Here is a 25,258-nt window from a genome sequence, read left to right as displayed (position 1 = left end):
TAAATCATTTGTCTTAAATGCTCCTCAAATAATTCACCTATTTTGATCAAGTCATTAAATTTCCCATCTTTTTATGCTGGTGTCATTTAAAGGGTAGATATGGTATATGAATTACAAAGTATGCTTTTCAAAAGTTCCCCTTAGTTTTCCTTTTTGTTTCTATTCATGACATGTATAGTGTATGAGTGAACGTGTGGCTAAATCACATTACAAGTCTATCAGCCCTCAGGATTTCCCCTTAATTTCAGAAACCCTATATCTTTAATGACATCTAATTTGTTGGGCAATAATTCTGAAAGACATTTTTAAACATTTTTACAACTGATTCATGACACAAAACTAGTGAAGTTGCAAAGGATTCTAATATTCAATTTAATCAATTTATAAATAATCTAAACATCAAATCAACTTCATAAAATTAAAGTGAAAGTAGAAACGATTATGGGATCACATTCCACTGAAAGTGTATAAGGGAAGCTATGGGCATTCCCCCCCCAAAAAAAAAAAAAAAATTGCCACATAACACAAAGATTAGCAGCCAACTGAAGACTTTAAACAATTTTATTGACATTTTGTGATTAATTGTAAAATCATTCTGCAACACAAGTCCCTGCTTTTATCCATTAATGTCTTATATCAAAGTTCTACTATCAGGTCATATTCACTTTGATGCAATCATATAATTCTATCTCTGCCACTGATATCATTATGTTATAAATCAAAATCATTGATTCAGTCGGAGTTCAACAATTGGTAAATTATGAATAATGATTAAACTTAAATTACAACAATTTAGCCATATAAGATGTCAAATTTTCCCGTCCTGAAAGCCATACAAAAGCCTCGGCACAGACCACCACCTGAAGGGTCCCGTCAAAATGGTCAATTTGATTTGATTATTTTTTATTATTCTCCATTTAGTACAAATTTTGAACCCTTTGTGATTGGATTGTAATAGTTGAACCCAGTTTGAATTCCTGACTAAATAGTATATTACTTCTTCAATCTCCATGACAACATAATGAACCAAATGATTAACTGAAATTAATGCTATCCTATTATCCTGTTCTTCATTTCATTTCCAAATTTTTATTCATTTATTTATTATTATTATTATTTTTTTTTGGGGGGGTTAATCATTTCAGTTAATCATTTTGTACATGATATTGTCATGGACACTGACAGTGCATCAAGTTGACACCTGTTGCCGTGGTTATCCGCGCTATTAATGAGTCCACTCTTCAAACAGTAGACTCATGAATAAAATAGCGTACTTAAGCATGGCAACGGGCATCAATTTGGCGCACTGTGACAAAAGCGCGCATCAGCATTGGAATTTTTTAATATACGCAGTATATAAGGGTAATTTATACAGGAAATCTGCATAAACCATTGGTTCAACCAATGGTTTTAAACACCTTTGTAAATACGAGCCAATATGTTGAACTTCATTTCTAATGGCAATCATAGTTTTGTAGAATAATTGTTAGTAATGTATTGCAATATGAAGCTTCATAGAGCTCAAGAATACACCCATGAACAACAGTCTACTTTAACACACTGGTACTAACTAAAAATGATCAAATGACAGCCTAATAGAATTGCCTGAATAAACTTATTTTATGCAGTACTACCCTTTTATAGTTTTAAACTGCAATATTTTTTATTGCAATTAAAAATAATATTTGTGTGTACTGGAACCTTCAAATTCAATTCAATATAGTAAAAAAAAGAAACCCCTCACCGTCCTCGTGACTTGTTAAAGAGATCTTTTTCTTTCACGCATCTCACAAATATTTCACCTGTAGAGTGCTGAATAGAACACATACCTTGCACATATTGAATAATTCATCTTTACGAATTGAAGGGCATTTAATATTTGATAAATAACTTATATGACCTATAACAAATTCAGGATCTAGTACTGTTTTTTTTATAAAATACTATGTGTATACTACACAGAAGTTCAAATTAACTATTACAACAGCATATACATTATATGCACAATAATCATATGCAATGAAAACTTGACAAATTGTTTTTAATTGGAGTGATTAAATGCAATAAGTTTCATCAGTTACTACACAATGAGTGTTTTTCATCTAGGGTCTATATTCAATGTGTTTCATAAGAGAAATAACATTCATGGATTGAAGGGATGAAAGTGGGAAATAATTTTCATTTTTTACAGGATATTTTTCTTGCTACAATGGGGCAATTGCTGGGGCTATTTCTATCATTTCAAATGGTACCTTTTTGCTTGACAAGTGATTATGCTGTAAAAGCAAATCTCATCATTCTGCTGTATGTACAAGGAGAGCATTGATTTTCTAAATGTTCTTGAATATTGTTTGTGGCAACAGATTTGGGGGCAACAAGGATGATCACTTAAAAGGCCCAAAGCAGCCCATTTTGCAAATTTTAGGGGCAATTTTTACCTATTTCCTACAATAGACCAGTTCAGAGTTACTTCATAGGCAAGTTTGTTCAAATTACCTTTCCTTTCTTTTATTAGATTTTAAAAGCAAGATATTGTGTAAGCATTCCAGACATAGCAGGTTGCAGAAATGACAGAGTCCAGGGGACTAGAATAGCACATCAATGAATACTTTATGAAGGTTTTTTTTTTTTCTTCTTGCATTTGTACTTTGAATCAGCATTAGCATGTTGCTATTACAATATACTTGACCAACTGTTAAACACCAGTCGCTAATGGACACATTGTTGCTTTCAACAATTTCAAAGAATATATGAATAATCAAGACATCAAAGTTGGTGCTTATCTCATTGAATATAAAAACCACCAGACCATTTGAGTTCAAAGGACTTTCTTCTCATCATGAGCAGAATGGAACTATGAACCAGTCTATATGGAAAAGTAAATTAATTCACAATGTTCACAAACTGTCCTTAGTGGATTACAGATTTCAGCAAACAGAGACAATATTGGCGATAAATACAGTATTCAAAAGCTATCTTTTGAGGTTTAAAGTTAGGATGAGATTGAATTTAATCTTACGAATCAAGTGAGACAATGAAAGACTGTCACTAAAATGTATGATTTACTGACATCCAAACGTCAAGTTCAAATTTTACATACTGGTATTGTAAGAAAAATAATTGATTTAGGCCACTTGGACACTTTGTGAAGATGGTGACTAATCACAAGACTTCAATTAATTAAAGGGATATTTATTTCTAGTTGATTTAAACAAGTAAAACAAACCAAATAGAAATGATCAAACTTGGAGAAAATCAAGATTGGTTACTCATCAAACACATGTCAACATTCATTAATCTAGTGAGTTTCAGCTATACAATACATAATAAAAGGTAGTACAACTCTATGAAACCTGTGGACAAGAATAGACATGATACGTATACCAATGTTTAGAATAAATAAATATATGTACCTTGGCGAGCGATTTACAATGCCATTCTACTAGATGACACGATCGTATAAGTTATCTTATCAAGATTTGAGTGCGACTGAGTAGGATCTTCTAGAAGAGATTCTTATAATTCACCATGTGATTAGCCTTGAAAAAGACTGTTTGAAGAGATTGGAATGAAGAGAAGTTGATAAAAATTAAAATGGTAGAGTTGGAATTGAAAGGTGGGAAAGCTATAAATGAGAGAAGAAAATAATCTGGCATGAGGTAAATGTGAAGTCCTTCAAGCTCAACTGTCATACCACCAATGGTCATCTCATACAAGCAGGTCAGCTTTAAAAATTAATAAGTCGATATGAAAAGTATATCAAGTCCACTTGGTAAGATGGAAAATATCGTAATCTCATTAAAGAGAATAGTGAATTAAAACTTCCACCATTTTTATATATACCGTGTGAGTTAATAGAAATTTGACACCTCACAGATCCCAAATTTAAGGAAAAAATATGTCATGAACATGTATGTAATGCGGCCTGAAAGAGTATGTTCTCCCAAATGATTTGATACCATATTTATGTGGTATACGTTAACATTTGGAGTTATTCTTAGCAGCGATGTATATTTTGATTTGCGCTAAAGTAAGGCATGACTGCAATGAATGACTCCAGATGTCAATGATGTCATAATCCTGTACAAGGCTTGCATTAAAATCCATTTACATTATAATTGTTTAATAAGCACTTTTGAGTATCAATGTTCAAGTTAATTAAATTGAAAAGGAATTTGCAAATATGTTTACTAACTCATGTAGGATTATGACATCATTGGCATCTGGATTCATTCATTGGAGACATGCCTTACTTTGGCGCAAACCAAAATTTACATCACGGCAAAGAATACATACTGATTATCCAAGCGTGAAGACATACCTCATAAATATGGTATAAAATTATTTTGGGAGAAAATACTTTTTCCAGCCGTATAAAATAATTACACAATCACGACATAATTTTTTCCCTTAAATTTGGGATTTGTGAGGTGTCAATATTTTTTACTCACACGGTATGAGTGTAAATGATTTTTTTTCTCAAACATTTATCAATCAGATATCATTATATATGTCTGAGACCGAACTTTCACGTCACCATCCAAAAGACGAGACCAGGGCTAGAACCTCAAAACCTCTGCAACAATTTGTAACTCCCCCCCCCATGTCGTTTGGATTACAGGGGCAAGCAACAACACCCAGTTGTCGCAAGCCTCTGACTTATCTTATCTTGTACACAGGTTTCATCATGTCACACTTCCTTTAAATTAATACTAAAGAGTAATCAAATTGCTAGAAATATACATAACATTAACATATTTCTTTCCCTGCTGGATACAGACATAAATTAATCTACAAATCTCCAAAATCATACATTACTTTCCAAGTACTGAACCATTAACTAGTACACTTTGCTGAAAATGATGTATCTAAAAATTTACAACAGCACCAAATATACATAAATAAAATACGAACAAATCTGTTTCTAATTGATATTATACATACATAAGAAAGACTGACAAGGGTATAATACTTGCCACTAGTATATAATATTTGGTTCATGTTAATGGCAGCAAATCTATGTTTAGAATATCTACATATATATAATACATGTATCTCTTGATACCATGATAATCGCAGTACTAACAAAGTACACACACAATCCTATTTGAGGATAACGGAAGGATGGGGGAGGTGGCCATTAGCCATAATTTACTGTACTTTAAAAAAATACAAATTAAACCTGCAATGTACTTTATAAAACAGTCAATTTCTAACAAAAAAACTATTTTTTTTTAATTATGAATCAATTTTGCAATATATGTATAAAAATCATCAATATGTCTCAATTCATAACCAAAATTTAATTTTTTGTCTAAGATACAATTTATAAGATTAATGTCTTTACCCAAATGAAACCCTTTGTTTGTATTCACCCCAAAACATGTTTCATGTAAGAATTACACAAGTTGAAAAATCTGTTCATTTAATTTAAAAAAAAAAAATTGCACCTTTTATGAGTGTTTTTGATTATTAACCTTTTTCACCATTCTACTGAGATTGTATGCATAAAGTCAAACAGGTTTGGATTATGATTGTTTGCCTCTGGTTATTTGAATATCATACAGTGAAGAAATAGGGGGGGTCATCATTTCCATGACCGTTGATTTTACAAAGAAAACAAAAAATGTTTTTGGCAAGAAAAAAAGTAATTGAAATTTTTGCTTTCTACATTTTGAAAAATTATGTATGAAATTAATGTAGTTCTTCCCTTGACTGAAAATGGAGAAGACATACATTCATCTAGGAGGTAAATAGGATAAAAATTTATTTGTTCAAAATATCTAAATGGAAAGTTGTATTTTTCATCAAAACAAGAGATGATTTCAAAGGCAAACTCAAAAGAAAAATTTGGCAAGCTGGATACGTATATTGCTAGGCACTAGCTATACATGAATTTGGCAATAATTATAAAGAACCTACATGTTGGTTGGGGGTGTTGTGGTCTAGTGGTTACAACTCTTGTCTTTTAATGAGAGGGATATGGGTTCAAATCTCGGCCACAGCGTGTTTTCCTTCAGCAAGAAATTTATCTACATTGTACTGCCATTGAATAGGAAACCAGATAACTCAGCGCCTCATAAATGCTATATATCATTATTAAAGATAACTGTGAGACCTTTGCAGGGAAAAACTCAAATGGGTGCTCCGGACAATTTCTCCCCAAAATGATCAAAAGACCCCTGGAAAATAAAAATGAGCCCCAGAAAATCCCCATTCACGCCAATGTTAAAGTTTATCCAACATTACTGATTCAGGCAGTAAATTGTGAAAAGTAGCCCCTGGAAATATCAAAATCATTTTTTTGGCCTTTTCTTTATACTTGTTGAGAGAGCCCTTGCTGTGATTGACCACAGATTATTTTTTACCCCCCCCCCAAAAAAAAAAAATAATAATAAAAAATCTGTAATACTGGAGCATTGTGGCCCAGTGGATAAGTCTTCTGACTTTGAAACAGAGGGTCGTGGGTTCGAATCCCAGCCATGGCGTAATTTCCTTCAGCAAGAAATTTATCCACATCGTGCTGCACTTGACCCAGGTGAGGTGAATGGGTACCGGCAGGATTAATTCCTTGAATGCATGAGCGCTGAAAGGCAGCTCGAGCTAAAGCCGGGGTAATATTAATAATAACAACGTGCCTTGGAATAGAATATTTCTAGATAGATTGCGCTATATAAATGCTTATTATTATTATTATTGATATTCAGTCAAGCATTCATGATGCACTCGCAAACAGACAGTTTGAGAGAGTCAATACACATACATTCAGGATCAGATGTGCCGTGAAAGGCCACATTGTCTACTGCAATTATCAGCAATGTACAGTATATTCCCATTCTCTCTGACTGTTCATCTCCAAGAACAGCAACATCACCTCCAGTCGCTGTCTGAAGAAGTCTAAAGCAATGAAGTAGGCAAAGTCTTATAACCTAATTTTCTCACTTGTTTTACATATATTTATATCTAAACATTGACACCTAACATTGACAAATAACACCACCTTTAAGCTTAATTGACAAACCAAATATTCCAGCAGAATAATGGAATAATGATGTCTATTTCATTTATTCTGGAGTATATTTTCATTATCCTGCAATTACAGATAACATTTGTATTGCTAAATGAGATGGTATAGAACACAAACACGTACAATAAAAATATATTCTTATTTCTAATCTGACATCACATATATTACTCTATACTTTCTCAATTTAAAAAATATTTGCAAGTACATGAATGGAATAAATATATTGAAACATGGAGGACATTTTAAAAAACAAACAAACTTTCTCTACAGGTGTTAGGGACATATTACACTCATGCCCGGTCTGGTTCTACTGACGATTTGTCTTTTGAGGTCGTTGCTTGAAATGGGATGCCAGATGTAGTCTGGATTATTCAGTTCTCTATCGACTTCAGTCATGGTTAGAAGATTGAGGCATACGCCATCGGCCGACCCGTGAGGGCTCCCTACATGCTCTATACATACAATGTAGGGAGAACCATACATGTTCTTCCCATGAAATGCCTCCTGAAAGAAGAGAGAGAGAGGGACAGAATCAGTCATGTCGCTTGTTAACCTGTTGACACCTGGAATAAAATGAACCCTGTACAAAGCCTATGGAATTAACATAATTCAAGGTTATCAAGATGGAGAAGATTCATTACAATGCCAGAACTGCAAAGGCACTATTGTAAGACTTCCTTTGTAATATATGGTAAGGCTGAATGCTCCCACGGGTTGAGTCCCGGCTGAGTCATACCAAAAGACTCGAAAAACTGGACCTTTTGCCTTTTTGTCAGGCGCTCGACTTTTGAGGTGGAAAAAGGTAATAACAACATACTATATTATGCAGTGGCAACTTGAAAATAAGCTAATAGTTGAAGCAGCAACCCTGGATTAATTATTGTCAGAGCTGCCAAGTTGTATTTTGCATTTTCAGTATTCTTATCCCCAAAAATCAGTATTTTGACCCAAAAATCAGTATTTTTACCGTGTGAGATAAATATTTATTATTTTTCCCAAAAAAAGTGTATTTCATAATAAAATGCTTTGCGCACTCGCCCATCACGGCGCTCAAGCTGCATGCAAGCTAAAATGTGCACTGCTCTTGCAGATGAAAAAAAAAAAACATTGAAACTTGTGTATATCTCACCCTGGTTTTTACAAAATGATTGAAAAAAAAACAAGTTACCTGAAATTACATTGATCTAATAACCATATTTGTGTACGTTTTATGAAATAGAGACATATAGAGATGATTTTTCTCAATAAATTTTGATTTTGTAAAAAAAAAAAAAAATACAAAAAACGTATTTTTTAAAGAAAAAAAGTACTGCCGTATTTTGGTAGCAAAAACGTACTAAATACGGAAAAATCGTACTACTTGGCAGCTCTGTATTGTTATTAGTTAAGCAGGGTTCTTCATCTTCTCTCACCTTTTCAAGTCGATGTAATGAATCCTCTGCCTGCCAGCCATCTCTGATGATAGGGAAATGAGGAGTCCCTTGGGTGCAGAGTAGCACATCAAATGAATTCCTATGTGAGAGAAAAAACATTAATGGTAAATTCCTCTTAATATGCATCAACAAAAAAAAAAACAGAGAGAAACGGGGTAAGATGAGCCATTTTTTGCTGTTTGCATGTAAGAACTGATATGATTGATAATCTTGTGGAAATAAGGACCTTGCCTTAAAATCTAATTCTTGGGGAAACAATGTTTACCTATATACAGTGCGTATCAAAAAAGTTTACACTTAGAAAAAATCCTGTAAAATTATACATTTGTAATATCCTGAAGATTTTTCCACATTTCAACATAGGTACAGATCCATTTAAGCAAATGACGATATAACTGTCGAAATAAAAATATTTCTGCTTGAGTGAGCACCACTTACTTTTTAAAAAGTTAGTGAAAAATGATTTGCGCAGAACTTTGAAATAGTTATGCGAATAAAAGTAGACATTAATCATGAATAACATGTGGAATTTAGCTAGTAAAATTGATTTGAAGATATCTTTTACCATTTTAAACTTGTTTCCTTGCCCAAACCACTTCGAGGAATGCATTGCCCCCCAACCCACTCCCCCACACACCGAGGCCATCGTGACGATATTTGCTTTACACTGAGCTGTGATTTACATAAAATGGCTTACGCTTGATTTTCATTTTGTTAATCATTGTCAAGCTTGGAAAAAGTGTGGAGAAACAAGTATTAAATGAAAAATGAAATGTAAACCCACTTTAAATGATAAAAATGCTAGAGACGTCTGATATAAACTTTTGTTCAGATTCAGTTATGTCCTCAGATCCAGCTGGCACAAAAAGGGTAAAGGTTGTGTTTACTAAGTATTGAAATTTCAATTTGGATGGCAAAATTGTTAGAAAATGCTTGAATGTATCCGTTTTATTTCAATTGATTAAAAGTGCAAGGGAAATGTATGAGAAATGTTTCGCAGGGTAAGTTTGATTTCCCCCTTTCCCCTTGACACAGCGTACAAACGAGCATTTCTGCGCAAACAGATTTCTGCGAGCTTTACAAAAATGGACAGTGCTTACTAAAGTGTAACATTCTATCAAAACTTTTACTTTAATTGGATAGATGAGACCCAAACCCAAGATTATATGTGAAAAAATTACCCACATGTTGTATATTTTTTAATTCCCAGGGCTTTTTCAAAGTGTAAACTTTTTTTTGATACGCACTGTATAACATTCTACCCCAACACTGAAAGTCACCGTCACCTTGAAAAAAAAGATGTCAAATGGTCATCTTGCCCCACCAATGGGGTAAGTTGAGCCGCCTTCTGGGGTAAGTTGAGCCACAAAAACTATGTACAAAAAGTATAGGACAAGAACCAGCATAACATTTTTTTATATAAAGTCTTTTCACTTGCTAATTCTCGATAAATACTAACATCCTCTAAAAGTAAAACAACTGTCTTGTGAATTTAGTCTTTTCTGCCTGCATATCAATGGCAATTTGAGGGTTTTTATTTTAATATACATTACCATATGAATTACTATGGCTCAACTTGCCCCATGTTGGCTGGCTCAACCTACCCCAGTCCTAACTTAATGTGATATTTTCACATCCACACATTTCTTATGCATCCATCATGTAAAAGACTATGGCAAGAATGAGGATCCATACCTGGACTAACAATATTGTTCTTATGCCCTTATTACATTCAAAGACGTGTGTGGGTAAAAAGCGCCTATCTTTTTCACATCTTTTTAAAAATACTTTTTTGCCTAAAATTTGTATTCTAATTTAAATTAATTTTTGTTTCAATGTTGAAAACAATAAGGTGGGGTTAGGGGTTATGCAATGGGTCACCAATATATGGCACCACCACAATGTCTGACTCGTTCATTATCGACCTGGGGGTGGCAGCTCGAATTACCCTTAGGCTCAACTTACCCGGCCTTCCCCCAACTACCTCCAAAGTGCGATGACTTACTAAAAAGAAATTAAATAAACACACAATACACAAAGGATCCCAACCTTCCCCTTAAATAATATCCTGTCAAGAAATTTGAACCAGAATTATAATGCAGAAATGCATTTATCAACTTTTGACAGAAATAATAAAAACAAGACGATTCTATGAAGCTTGCTTACAACAATACATCTAAGTATTAGGTCAGTCAGACATGGTCATGCAATTGTTTTCTCCAACCACAAAAGATATTTGCCTAATACTTGATTAACTCCTTGCTTCCAGAAGCCATGTTTACTCCGACCTTGGCCAACAAGAAAGGGACAATTGGGTAGTCGACAGGTTAATCATGATTTGTTATTGTGATTGATTCAGGTGAATGGATAAGAAAAGCAAATCAATGAGCAATGGAAGGATTCACAGTGGATGCACACGAGAGATCATCCAGAACAATAGATCTTAATGATAGACATCAATATGGTTCAAATACAGTTCACTCATTCAAGAATGCATGAACTACATGTAGCAAACAATAAGTGGTAAATTAGCAAATTTATCTTACTTTAGTTTGGACATGGTGATTTTACAATGCAGAATAAGTTGGTGTGTTGGGCTAAAGTGTACTCTTATAATTACACAAGTATGCCTACTCATATTTCAACACAAAGACTTCATATAGGTAGAAGTCACTAGAATTTGAACCATAAGGTTCCATTATAGCCTCTTTCTGGGTCTCCTTCACTCTTTCTCTTTTCAGCTCCCTTCCCTTGTTCTCTACTCCCTAATGACTTTTAAAGGAAGAAAGAAGAGGGGGGGGGTTCAACCAAATCCAATGATTGAGAGGGGAGGGGGGTCCTGCAGGGATGATTTTCATTAAATGTGTATCAGGATTGAGATTTGTCTCTCTTTTTCTCCCTTACCCCTTTGCTTTTTGACTAAGGAAAAGTGAGAATCTCTCGAGCCACTTTGACCAAAGCATCTACACTGGGAGTTGGGGGGAGGGGTACTCACCGTTTCAGTCTAACCATGGACCTATGAAGAGATGGACAATTAATGCAAGCTTTTCTTAGATGCAATGGTAGTCACTGTCACCTGATTATGTGTATACAGGTGTTTTGACAATAGCAACTATCATGACTATCGAGGCGTATCTGATCATTTACAAAGGAGCAGTTTCTCCGATCTTGTTTTTTTTATTTTTACTAAACCCTATTTCAAACTATGCCTTTCAATCAGATTTAGAGCAGCAACTTTGAGAACTAAGGTTACTGAAGGAAACCAGAACTGCACAATGATTTTCCAGGATTTAAGTCATTTATTATCCTCTGCGCATACAATTTGTGCAATATTTTATCAATGTCTAATCAAGGACTGCTTCAGGCCCAAGACACTAATGAGAATCAAAGTAGACTAATGAGAAGAATATGTTATTCAGATGACAATTACGGTCACCTGATAGTGAATTCATTATCTAACCAAAATGTCCATCTCTTCTTAGGTCTATGGTTTAAAAAGAATCATCCTCCTATATGTACTGCACAAGTTACAAGAATCTCACCCTTTCTTCTCTCTTCCTGTTTATTCCTCCCCTCATCAAGGCACGATTCGACACAATACCATTTTAAGGGCCATATTTTTTCCCCATACAATCGGCCCGTCGGAACTGCATGTATTGTATCCACTCCAGCTGGATAGGGCCTGCCCTTCTTAATTTTCTTTGAGATGGAGAGGAGGAAGACTTTCAAGCAATTTTGACCAGTGGGGTAGGTGGGGGTTGGTGGGGTGGGGAGGGGTGTGTGTACTTGCTGTTTCTGCCCGATGTGGGGTAGGTGGGGGTTGGTGGGGTGGGGAGGGGTGTGTGTACTTGCTGTTTCTGCCCGATGTGGGGTAGGTGGGGGTTGGTGGGGTGGGGAGGGGTGTGTGTACTTACTGTTTCTTCTTGATGTGGGGTAGGTGGGGGTTGGTGGGGTGGGGAGGGGTGTGTGTACCTGCTGTTTCTGCCTGATGTGGGGTTGGTGGGGTGGGGAGGGGTGTGTGTACTTGCTGTTTCTGCCCGATGTGGGGTAGGTGGGGGTTGGTGGGGTGGGGAGGGGTGTGTGTACTTGCTGTTTCTGCCCGATGTGGGGTAGGTGGGGGTTGGTGGGGTGGGGAGGGGTGTGTGTACTTACTGTTTCTGCCTGATGTGGGGTAGGTGGTGGTTGGTGGGGGTGGGGAGGGGAGGGGGTGTGTGTACTCACTGTTTCTGCCTGATGTGGGGTAGGTGGGGTGGGGAGGGGGTGTGTGCACTTACTGTTTCTGCCTGACGAGGATGATTCTCATACACATGTGTTTATGAGGATTGTGATCTGGCATGATAGTTGGATGTCTCTCTGTAGGTGAAGTTTGGTAGTAAAGCCTGGTTCGGTCAATGACTGGCAGGATATCTCTGGCTCTGTATGTAGCATCACAAACACATAACATGATATCAATCTCTCTACTCATCTCCATTGTGATCTGCTAAGCCCTAATTCTGGTTGTTCCTGTAGTCGTCCAACACTTGATTTATTTTGTTTACATCAATTTGCCATGCATGAATAGTCACAAATTTTGATTAACTCTACAAAACGGCTAATAATTCCATATTGATTCAAAAGTAGATCAAATCCACTATCCTTCATGTATGAATAATCTATTTTCTTAATTATTTATGATTTTTTTCTGTACTGCCATTTAGCACTACATCAAATATTTTGTGAAAAATGCACAACATCAAAAGCTTGCAGCACTAAAGTTCAGGACTTTTTTCTTTGATGTCTTACACAACTTTTGAGACCAAATTTGTGATGCCTGGGTTCATGGTTCCAGATATGTAACATCGGTAAGCATATTTCAAACCCCAATTTTCTTTAAAAAACTATGATTCCTGTAAAAATGATGTCTATGCAATTTAAAGTTAGCCTAGGATATATGGGGTTAAGAATCCACATGGGATTCAAGATTTCATCTGTCTGATAACTATCATGCACCCCCACCCCACCCTGGTGTAATCAGTCCAGTGACCTCTTGCACTTATAGGCAGCATGCAACTAAGAATTGAAGTGTCACTTGAATCACTTCCAGCCAGACTTGTTTGAAGGTCAAGTCCACCCCAGAAAATTGTTGATTTGAATCGATAGAGAAAAATCAAACAATCATAACGCTGCAAATTTCATTGAAATCAGATGTAAAATAAGAAAGTTATGACATTTTAAAGTTTCGCTTATTTTTCACAAAACAGTTAAATGCACAACTCAGCGATATGCAAATGAGAGAGTCGATGATGTCCATTATTCACTATTTCTTTTGTTTTTTATTGTTTGAATAATACAATGTTTCAATTTTTACAGATTTGACAATAAGGACCAACTTAACTTAACCATAAACTGTTAAAATAATGGTAATTCCACATGTTCAGGGAGAAATAAAACTTTGTTTCACTTGACAAGGAGGAGAAAATTAGAATACTTCATATTTCATATAATAAAATATGTAAGAAATAGTGAGTGGGTGACGTCATCAGTCTGCCAATTTGCATACCGACCAGGATGTGCATATAACTGTTTTGTGAAATTAAGCGAAACTTTAAAATGTCATAACTTTCTTATTTTACATCCGATTTTGATGAAATTTTCAGTGTTTTGCTGGTTAGATTTTTCTCCTTTTTTTCAAATCAACTTTTTGTTGGGGTGGACTTGTCCTTTAACAAGGGCCCTTCCCCGATTTGTGAGATACCAATAACAAACCTCAATCTCAGATTAGCTAAATCATTCATTGAGCACCATCTTGCTTGGAGCGATTCCGAATCTGCTTCTTTTTCCGTCTTCAGTGATCCTCCTGCATTCAGTGGGGAAAGAAAAGGAATATTTTGTTATCATTCGGTAGTTATCCAAGAGTTCTGTCATTTAATAACAATTCTATGCTATATGTCTGTTTGATGTCACATGCTGTTCTTTATAATAATAATAATAAATAATAATACTCAATTTTCGTATAGCACAAATCACAATTTAGTCTCCTCATGGTCTAAAGAGGTGGAATGAGAAAGTAAGAAAAAAAAGAAAAACAATAATATTGAACCTATATATAAACCTATTATACAAAATTGAAAAAATTGGGGGAATTTGAAACTACATATAATGCATCAATTATAGGAAAATTTAATCTTTGGAAAAGGTAACATTTTAACAAAGACTTAAATAGATCAAGATAAGAACATTCTTTAGTATTATCCACAAGTTTTTTCCGTACTTGAGGGACTACATATTGAAATGCTCTTTGCCAACATAAAATTGTATTTACATTTAGGGGGATGAACATCTTTCTGTTTCTTGAACGTACATGTAGTTGCCTAACCGGGTGATACTCATTGAGAAGCTGTTGTAAGTATGAAGGGGCCACTTTAAGCTGACATTTAAAAGCAATTACGAGAAATATGAAAATCAATCTATCTTTCACTGGTAACCAATGTAAGCTGTGAAGTATAGGAGAAACCGATTCTTGAGACCGAGTTTTAATGATAACCCTGGCAGCAGAATTATGCTTTACTGCAGTCTACTGATCAGTGGAATGGAATAATCATACAATAGGCCAATATCAATCTGGCTAATTACAAATCCATGAACACGTCTCACTGTAGTGTCCTGATCAAGGTAAATTTCATTTTTTATCTGAGATAATAAAGTGATATCAGAATACCAATTTCATGTTTATAGAGGTAAAACATTTTAAAGATAAAATAACCTCAGAATACCACCCCAGTATTATATGGTGTGTCATTTTTCACATACTAGAGGCACTGCTGTATCCCAAACACACTGACAGAGCTACTACTAAAATCCATGAAGATGGTCAATCATAGATTTTAAAACAACAGCATTTGACCTGCCCAGCCCACTCATCACTGACTACATGGATTCAACCCATTTCATATCATGCTTTACTGCTCTTATATTATTGGAGGTGGTGATTTTTTTTACCCGACTGCTACTAGGAATGCTTGTTAAGCAAGCAACCAGAAGATCAACTACTAAAGGTCCTCTTTGAGGGACCTGCTATGAGGATAGATGCCTTACCAAAGGGCACTCGCACACCAGATGGGAATCTAACCTTAGAGGCTGTTCTCACTACGTTCCTAAAACTAGTTTACTGGAAACTAGTTTAGTGGAAACTAGTTTAACGCGTAGTGAGAACGGTCAAAGCGGTCTTGGAAGCGTAAGTGAGGACACAACCGTTCTTCGGGAAGCGATCTTCGCACATTTTGAGTGCGCTACTCCACACGACAGGTGTAGAATGCCTATGCTGCGGTTTTGAATTTCGCGCGAAACGTGTCACCCCACTGAGAGCGTTTCCATAGCAACAAGAGCGCTTTACGTGAAGTGATTTTGAAAACCACTATCGTGTGATCAAGTGGGAACGCTAGCAAAGCGATCTTCCAAAGTGGTTTCCTGAATCGGTTTCCAGTAAACTAGTTTTAGAAAGCGTAATGAGAACGGCCTCTATGTCACTGGAAATTTGAACTCCTAGCTCAATGAACTAAGCAATCATGCTTAAATGATATAAGGGACTCACCAATGATATTTCCAGTGAAAGTAAATCTCATCCAGTATCCTGCAAGCAATGAGCTCTCTACTTGTACAATATTGGTTGGCTCAAAATCAAATCCTGCTTCTTCTTTAACTTCTCTCTTCACACCCATCTGCAAATAAACAAAAAATGAACTCTAGCACCTGGTTTTCACGTTACTTTTGTTCAGTGTAACTGTGAACACTATGATCCCGAAAGCAATCCTCTACACTGCTTCCCGAAGCCAGTTCAAGTTTCGGCTTTCTAACTCTGTGTTAAACTGTTCCAGTACATCACTAACTACTAGTACACTATAAATATGAATCTCTATCCAATGTATACAACTATATATATCCTAGATTTGTTATGGTGTTGATGATATCAAACAAAATATTTTTAAAGATATGGTATTTAAAGGCTCATTTATTATGTGGTCATGTTGTTTCTATATAATGACCATTTAACCTTTTTTTAAGGTAATCTTTAGGCTACACACAACAAAATTATATTGAAACATGCTACTTGGCAAAATTTTATAGATTTTTGCTTCTATCAATAATTTCAACTCATGTGATATTTGATATTTGATCTTTCATACAGGGGCCGCGGAAGCGGGGGGGGGGGTGGTGGCTGGAGGGGCTTCAGCCCCCCACTTTTTTCAAAACCGTGTACAAAAACGTAAAAATGACCATATGATTGTGATTTATTGCATGGTCAGCCCCCCCCACTTTTGGCTCAGCCCCCCCACTTTGAAAACCGTTCCGCGGCCCCTGCCATATATATTTTCTTATATTTCCAAAGTATGAAAATAATTGTTTCCAATATGAAAAGCAAAAACAGATTGATGTTACCTCCAATGTTTCATCTCTCTCTAGCCTCCCAGCAGGTAGATACCACTTTCCTCTGCATGACTCCTTAGCTTCTTGAATTAGAACAAAGCGACCCTCATCATCAAGTATTACCGCAGCTACGATGATAATGGTATTATAGCCAAGTATTGTTGGCTTGTCATTGTCACAAGACTTGCGACATATGTCATACCTTTCAAAGAATAAAAATGAAATTGACATTGTCGTAATAAAAATTGTAATTTGGGCTTTTGGTGAAACTTTAAGGTTTTATTTCTAAGTAGTTCAGTGATCAAAATGCAATAAATAGAAGTTGCCTATTATCTGGTTACATGTAGGAGTTCATTTCTAAAAATGTAGCCAAGAAGTGTTTACAGGTTACACTGTGTATTGCTCATACTTCTATCTATTACATGTACTAACGGGTCAATCTTACAACCAAGTATTTGAAAATAAAAAGAATTCAGATGTAGTCAAAATATAAATAAACTTGTCATATCACAGTTTATCTGTGGAAGCGCCGTGGTGTAGCGGTTCTGACTCTCGCCTTGTGATCAGAGGGTCGTGTGTTCGAATCCCACCATGGTCTAGCGTCCTTTGGCAAGGCGTCAATCCACACTTTGCCACTCTCGCCCACTTGCTAATTGGGTACCGGTAGGAAACAACCGTCATTGTGGTTGGTTTAGCAAGTTTGCGCCTAACAGGCTGCTTGAAACGCTATGAATCCAGTGACCGGGTAATAATAATTGTGAAGCGCTTTGAACAGTCGTAGATTGATAAAGCGCTATATAAATGCCAATTATTATTATTATTATCTGCAGTATGCAATATCAAAGTCTGTTCTAGTTTTGGGAAATTATTCCACTGCAAAGTTTGAATATATAAAATGAGTTTTTTCATAAAACAAAGAAGTGATCATAACTAATGCTGAGCATATTAACAAATTTTCAGCTTTTCATGAAGTCAGATCTCCAACTGCTTTAATAATTTGATTTCTAAAGCATGGAATACATGAAATGAAATTTCAGGATACTGGCATAATTCGTACTTTGTATAGGTCAACACAGAGCTACCAACCTGAACAAAAACATTTCAGCAATTTCAAAGCTGATAATCAGTATTTTGGGGAGGAAATCAGTATTTTCAAAGAAATATCAAAGGACAACATACAAAACTGAAACATTAAAAATAATTACTTTGCATGAAACCATTAGTATTCTTCTCATTTTCAGTAACTAGTCACGGAAAATCCATACTACTCGGCAGCCCTGTATACCCTATGCGAAAGGGGCTTGAGGTCAACCCGAGACCTGACTGGTCAAGAGCTTCTCAGAACATGGTCTGAGGTACATGTAGATTCACTTTTTAGCGACCTTGGGTGGATTTGCCATGCTTACCATTTTCTGACTAAGTTATACCTCAGGTAGGAAAAGAAATAGGAATCTTAGTCCAATATTTCTCACCACTTAACCTTTCTACAAAAGCTTTAAACAGGCTTTACAATAAGATTTTACAATATTTCTAAAACCAATACATGTACACATTATTCTCTCCAGTCCTTGAATACACTGCATACTCTACAAGAAATGTATTGCATAAATTCAATGTTAAAAGTTCATTCACCAAAAGTGCAAAATATGCAACTGTCATGAGTCAGTGGGTGTGTAAACATAAAGAAAAGACGATTGACTTCCAATTACAATTCAAAACCACTGATGTAACCACAATGTTTTTTATATTTGAGAATACAATGTTATATTCCATTTTCAATAATATGTAAATGAAAGGAAGATCAATCAATTTCATTCCATCTCAACACATCAAAAATACACATCTGTGTACATGTAATACACAAATTTCTATACTAGGTCAAGTTAAAAATAAGAACAAATGAAATAGATTTAATAGAACCACAAAATACCCTTGAGCAACAAAAAGAGCTTGCAATTCTTTTCATTGAACATTTGATGCAACATACTAGGTAACTAGGGCAAACAGGCAAAGATTATACATTATCAATCATTACCATAAATAGAACAGGTTACAGATATTGTTAAATCTACATTTTGTATTTTTATTGTGGATAAAAATAACCAAATAGCCAACAAACATACCAATTGGTCTCATGCTATTGGTAACTTTAAGGTTAGGGTCAATTTGGCCACATTTTTTGCTTTAGCCAATCACTTTGGATGCAGACCCCTAAAAAGATCATACAAAATACATAAGATGAGAATTCTATATGAACTGACCTGATATTAATGTATCAATATATTTCATTAGAAATATATGTAATGCAGTTTTTATGGAAACAGTCACTAAAAGTCTGAAAATTTGATGTTTTACGAAAGAAAAATAAAGCAATTACATGTATTAATTATTTTACAGTCAGGGTATACAAACTGTCTCATTTTACTAAAATTAAAAAAAAAAGAATTGTTTTGTATATATTCAACTACAGTGTTTTTTGTGTGTTGAAAATGAGTGAAATGATATTTCTCTCAAAAATTCTAAAGGCATAAGGTCATTTTAATAGGAGTTCAACCTTCCAACCAATTATCTAATTTTTCAGAGCTTGGACAGTTTTGGACAGTTCTGGATTTGACAACACTGGAATGTGTACAGTGTACTGTCTGAAAAAAAATAAGTGAATGTGGGCAAAGTGAACATTCTGAAATCTGTTGCACACATATACAAGTTATCTTGCAGACTAAAACATTATCTATCAAATGCATAAAAATACAAAAAATTGTAGAGAATGTTTTTGGACAGAATTGGCAGCCCATTATTGTTTAATAATCACAAGAATTCAAATTGTCAGTAGCTTTTGGGAATTTTGAGTTTTTAAACAATCGCATTTCAATAATCAATTCTGAATGATGAAACGACAGAGTGGGGGGGCCTCGTTGAGATTACAATTAACATTCCACAAAATTCATGTTATGATGCCCAGAATACCTTTTTTGGAAGTACATGTACTGTATACCCGATTGTAAAAAAACCCTTACGGTATTATGGTCAATCTTACCTGTCAAGGGGAATATCCGGGGCTTTTCCAGCAAGTAGATCTCCGATAGCTCGATCAATATCAGTCATATTATGAAATCACAAGTTAAGATATGACAGTCAAGTCTATCTCACCCCATGCATATATGCATGTATTTAGAATTCCTTTGGGATAAAAAAAAAGATAATTAAAAACAAATTAAGTAATGAGACTTCCCCATGGAAGAAGGATAGAGGTTTAAACACAGGCTACCTTACAAACTAAATCATACTGTGAAGGGGTACCGAATATGCAGTTAGTATTCCACCCGACAGTATTCAACCCATATCGAGAACTTCCGCAAATATAAAACTTTTCAGGGTACCATAGTCTGTTGTCAGTATTTTCTTTATCAGTCTGTCAACTGTATGCTTGGATAACTAAGAGTAGTACTCGTGATCCAAGTCCCCTCTCCCAAAAATACATAATGGCAATTAACCCATTGATTAATATTCATCTTCCCCTCATTTCCCTCCTCTTCAAAACCACTCTGCCACCAGGGGCGGATCCAGCTTTCGCCAAATGGGGGGGAGGGGCGAAAAATGTTTTCACCCATATTTTCCCAGATCAGCCGCTCCAAGTTGATTTGTGTTTGTTTCTTTGAAGGGGTAGTCCTGACAGTCACTTCTTAGTTTTAGTCTTACTAAAAATAAATAAATAATCTCATTTAAGCCCCAATTGAATAGTGAGAGTGTGAAGCACAAGCTAAATTTTTTTTGAAACTTTCTTTGTGTAATTTGTCCTGAGAATTGAATATTCTGAGCATTGTATGTGATTATGAACAAGATGTGTATGTATCTAAATAATAACTGCGAGTGCGAATTGCGAACAGAAATTGATGATACATGTAGGCAGCGTGTGACACTGGCACTGGTCCGACGGTCCCAGACCAGTAAAAATTGTTGTCGGGCCAGTAACTTTTCTAATAGACTTGGATGACAATACGGCCAAAACTTTTTATCCTGATTTGAAAAAACAAGAAGAAATTTAGAGCCAATACAATTTTTTTTTTAAATGTCCGCTCTTTGCTTGGAATGGACATGATGGAATTGCCCGCTTAACGTTAGGCCTACTACAGTACCAGTCACCATTCTTTGACTACCTGTTTCACCAGAGAACAATAGATTCAGTGGACCGGATCTATTGTTCTCTGATGAAACAGGTAAACAGGTAGTCAAAGAATTGTGACTAGTACGGTAGTGTACTTATAATAAAATAGTGCAGAAACTGCTACATCTGAATCAGATTCTGATATCTGCTTGCCTCTCAGCCCACTCACACGTATAGCGAGGTTACTAACCTCGAACCATTAACCGCGTTTGGCAGTGGATTTCTAACCCGGGGGGGGGGGCACTCAGTATATAATGCATAGTGGGTATGTGCCGCGGAGGGGACCCCCATTTTTACACTCAAATTTCCGTTCCAAGGCATAGCATTTTTGTCTTATTGAGAAAAAGAACAAAGAAAGCCGCTCCAAGTAATAGCATTTTCTTCGTATCGAGAAAAAAGAAGAAAGATACCCGCTCCAAAGCTTCGCATATTTTCCGCTACGCCGTTCCGGTCGCATTGCTCTGCTACGATGAGCCGCAATTTTGGTGAAAAGCGGCCGGAGAGCGCTGTCCGACCATCGTCTCTGCGCTGGCGCAGCCGGCGCCTGTGCGCCGTGCTAGCTGCATGCACGTATGCTCGTTCCATTGGGATGCACACGCAGGCGACCCGTTCCAAGGACCCCCGTTTTCACAAACATTTGTAGTTCCGAAGCCCGTTTCGAGGACCCTCCTTTTTACAATAAGCCCGCTCCAAGGCCCCCGTTTTTTGTCTCGCCCGCGGCACACCCCTACCACTTTTTTGGTCGAGTGCCCCCCCCCCCCCCCCCCGGGATTTCTAACTAGTGTAGTGGGTCGCGCGTGCTGCGATCCCACTTCTGGTGTCCACAACACACAACTTCTATGGCTTGATTTTTCTGTGCGCGGCGGCATGTAATGAACCCTTGGCTTGAGTGGCCTCAGCCAGGCTCTCCCTCTGCTCTGGCACAGAGCAATACGTGTGAGTGGCTCTTGGATGCCTCTCGCAGACTCAGACTCAGAGGAGAGCATACCGGCTAGCCTAACTAAGCCTACGGTACCGGTGTTGTAATTGTCTTTATTTATGTTTATGCTTACCTCAATATAGTGCTAGGCTATATCATTATGCCCGTGCCCCAAGAAACTGATACGGTATTTTAATTCCACAACCTGTCTGTACAGTATGATCTAATGTTAGATCTTCAATGTGATGATGTTGGACCAGCTCTCGTATCCTCGACTGTACCACACTCAGTCATCTATATCTGGTAGAATTACTTACGGTAAACCGTACCGGTACCGTTAGGTGGCGCAGTAGCAAAACCAATTCGTCACTCAATCCAATCATGCTCGTTCAAAGAGGTTTGAGCTCGTTTCACAATAAAATAGGTGCAGGTACATGTAGAATTATGGTGAAAAAAAGTATATGGGGGGGGAGTCAATTTCAAAACATGTATGGGGCCATTTTTGTTTTACTTTTTTTCATTAAATGATCTTATATTGTGATAGATTTTGACATTTTCTTTCCTATAATTTCTTTTTCTTTCTCATTTTTTTTTGTGGGGGGGGGGGTCGAAAAGTATGCCAGTGGGGGTGACAAATAATTTTTAAAAGAAAAATATGTTGATAGTTATTTCTAATTTGACGTGTAGATAAGTAAACTGGCAAATTTCAGAAATTTGAAGAAAAAATTTAGGTTGAAAAATACAAGAAACATACTGTGAATTGTAATAACAGGATGCCTAATTCTTAGCTTTTTTTTGAAAAAATCTGTGATATAATTTCATTATTTTAGCTTTCATGTTACAAGGTCTTTTATTCCCTGAGGCTGTCTTTCAATATTCCCCCCTCTACCCACCTCCATATCCCCCTACATCTTCTTCCCCCCACCCCCTCCCTCTATCTTCCTAATCCTTCTCTCTCTCTCTCTCCCCCACTCATTTTCTGACAGAACTTAACCCTTTAAGTTAATCATAATGGTCATCAGAATACCACAACAAATACTTTTAACATCATCAAAATTACAAAAAGTGTCAAGATTTTATTCAATTAAGAAATTACAGCCAAACAATAATAAAACACAGGTTAAAAATAGATTACATACCCATTTTCAACTCCAAAATACACAATAAAAGTTCCTAATAAAGTTGTTCTTGTCTTAATTAAAATAAAACTTCAGTCATTCGTGTTAATCTTCAGAAAATACAGAAAATTAGTAACCAATCACAGAGCGATATGAAGGGAAGTGGTAAACAAACAAAGTTGATTGTGATGTCGGGAGCCAATATCTCAGAATTCTTCTTCAAACGTCGGTATTTCAAAGTTTATCAATGATCTTGTTAAATATAGACCTTATACATAACTGACTACGTCATTATTTATTGTAAACCAAAGTACTTTGCAAGTATACCTCCTGGTGGTATGTCAGAAAGTCTCTGACAAGCCTTTGAGTGTGACCATAAAGCTATATTCAACATGCATAAATTTGCTGAATACATGAGTAAAAAAGTCCCTTCTCATGGAGAGTTTTCATTCATTTATTCATCATTAAACAAGTTCTTCCATCTAAAGACAAGGTTTGGATTTTGCACAGACTATACTTTATGAAATATATCAAAACGTCTAAAAAAGGGGATTCATGCAGTTACACATCAAATAGAAGCACATGACTCACAGTATTTTACTTTGTGGTAGTTCGTTTTGAAGGCCGCTAGTGTGTTTCCTTAAAGCAGTGTCAGAGAATATTCTCAAAAATGTAAGAACACATTCATAATTTTCTAGTTATAGCAAGAGGGAAATATTACTTTCATAACCAATGTCAATGTATCATAGTATTCATGTTTTAAAAACAAAAAAATTAAAAACTTTCCAAAACCAAATAACTCCATATTACTTTTTACAAATGATATTCCCATTGAAATACTTGTCATGACTAATTGCCTATATTCATCACATCGATTGTGCATCATGATGACCGCAATCTTTGCAAGTGAAACTGCAATGCAACAAAGTGGATTTTCCCTTGAATCAGATATTATGGTTAAAAGTTATAAAACAGTCAAGTTGGTGGCAGCAAAATAGCATGGTAAATATAACTATCTATAAATATATATAATATTCATCCACAGAGAAAAATGTATTGATAAATACAATCAACAATCATATCTGATGCCATATTCAACATCACAAAGAAACAGATCTTCATAATATCTGACTAATAAAATGATTTTCTAAAAGGTTATTTCATGAGGCAATGAAGGGGGGGGGTAGGTATTTCACAAACAAAGAGTTATATTTAACTTTAAAAGTCACACTTTGTTTCCTAGGTAATTGGTTATATACCAGCTTGGCGTTTACCAGCAAAACGCAGTCCTGCCGAGTTCCTACGGGAGTTACCATAAACAGAAACAGAAACAGAAACTTAATATCTTGGATATGTTTAGAAATATAAAACAATCATCACCATATTGGCAAGTACATGGTGATATAAGGCACGCTAATGCGTAGTCATCAATGAAATTAAATCCAACATGTGAGCATGTTATAATCTTTGATATTTGATCATTTTATAGCAGAGGTCATTAACCTCACACAGATTTGGAGTGCTCATGAGATGAGTAGTTCCACAATAAATGAATTGTGAAAACAACTCGTCTTGTAGAATCACAATGATAATAACAACTCAAACCAGTTGACTGCAATACTCTTACAGATAATTCAAAGTCTTCTTAACTGCTGACATGTAGAGAAAACTTATTGCCTCCCAGGTATAATGAGAAGGGAAATATCTCAATATGAGGGAGATGTCACATGACATGGAATGTATCAGTGGAAATAGCATGAGGAATTGTTTATAACTCTTATCTAGCAACCACATAGCCACATAGGTATTAAATTAATACCCAAATATGATGTGAAAGTCAATGTGTATTCCTTGCAATTGAGTTTGGAAACTTGCTGGAATGCTCCCTCGGGAGTGGATAATGTGCTCACCTTGTTTGCAGGCAAGTCGGAATGGCTTATATTCTGAAGTCTGGTTTAATTTAGGCCACAGCCTAACTCTCTGCTAAAATTATGGAAAGCCAAACATGTCACAATTTTGTTAACATTGCATGTTTCTTATGTCCACCATGCTCTTTCTACATGCTACAATTAGGAAGAAAATCAATTCAGATCTTTTTCGGTTATGAATGACGTAAGAGATGAGCTTATAAATCGTACCTGTACTGATAGAGACTATAATAATAATAATAATATAGGGTATTTATATTGCGCA

At 35.9% G+C, this 25,258-nt stretch overlaps 1 protein-coding gene across 2 annotated transcripts; it reads right to left on the bottom strand.

Moving 5' to 3' along the window:
* Positions 1 to 1,603: 1,603 nt before the first annotated feature.
* Positions 1,604 to 22,319, bottom strand: LOC129257741 (8-oxo-dGDP phosphatase NUDT18-like). Of its 2 annotated transcripts, XR_010292956.1 has the most exons (9): positions 22,081 to 22,249; positions 19,901 to 20,043; positions 16,876 to 17,065; positions 16,031 to 16,157; positions 14,206 to 14,296; positions 12,735 to 12,875; positions 8,440 to 8,539; positions 6,978 to 7,531; positions 1,857 to 3,869 (listed from the first exon to the last, which is right to left on the bottom strand). XR_010292956.1 is itself a non-coding variant. In XM_054896135.2 (8 exons), the coding sequence occupies exons 2-8, from the start codon at positions 19,966 to 19,968 to the stop codon at positions 7,301 to 7,303; spliced, it is 948 nt and encodes a 315-aa protein (XP_054752110.1). In that variant the 5' UTR covers positions 19,969 to 20,043; positions 22,081 to 22,319; the 3' UTR covers positions 1,604 to 7,300. The 2 variants fall into 2 exon arrangements, 1 of the variants encoding a protein (XP_054752110.1); XM_054896135.2 differs by having other exon boundaries at positions 1,604 to 7,531; positions 22,081 to 22,319.
* Between the last annotated feature and the right edge of the window lie 2,939 nt (positions 22,320 to 25,258).

The sequence above is a fragment of the Lytechinus pictus genome, chromosome 3 (assembly GCF_037042905.1).
Source record: "Lytechinus pictus isolate F3 Inbred chromosome 3, Lp3.0, whole genome shotgun sequence".
Lineage (NCBI taxonomy): Eukaryota > Metazoa > Echinodermata > Echinoidea > Temnopleuroida > Toxopneustidae > Lytechinus > Lytechinus pictus.
This window is presented reverse-complemented; position numbering and strand designations above follow the sequence as displayed.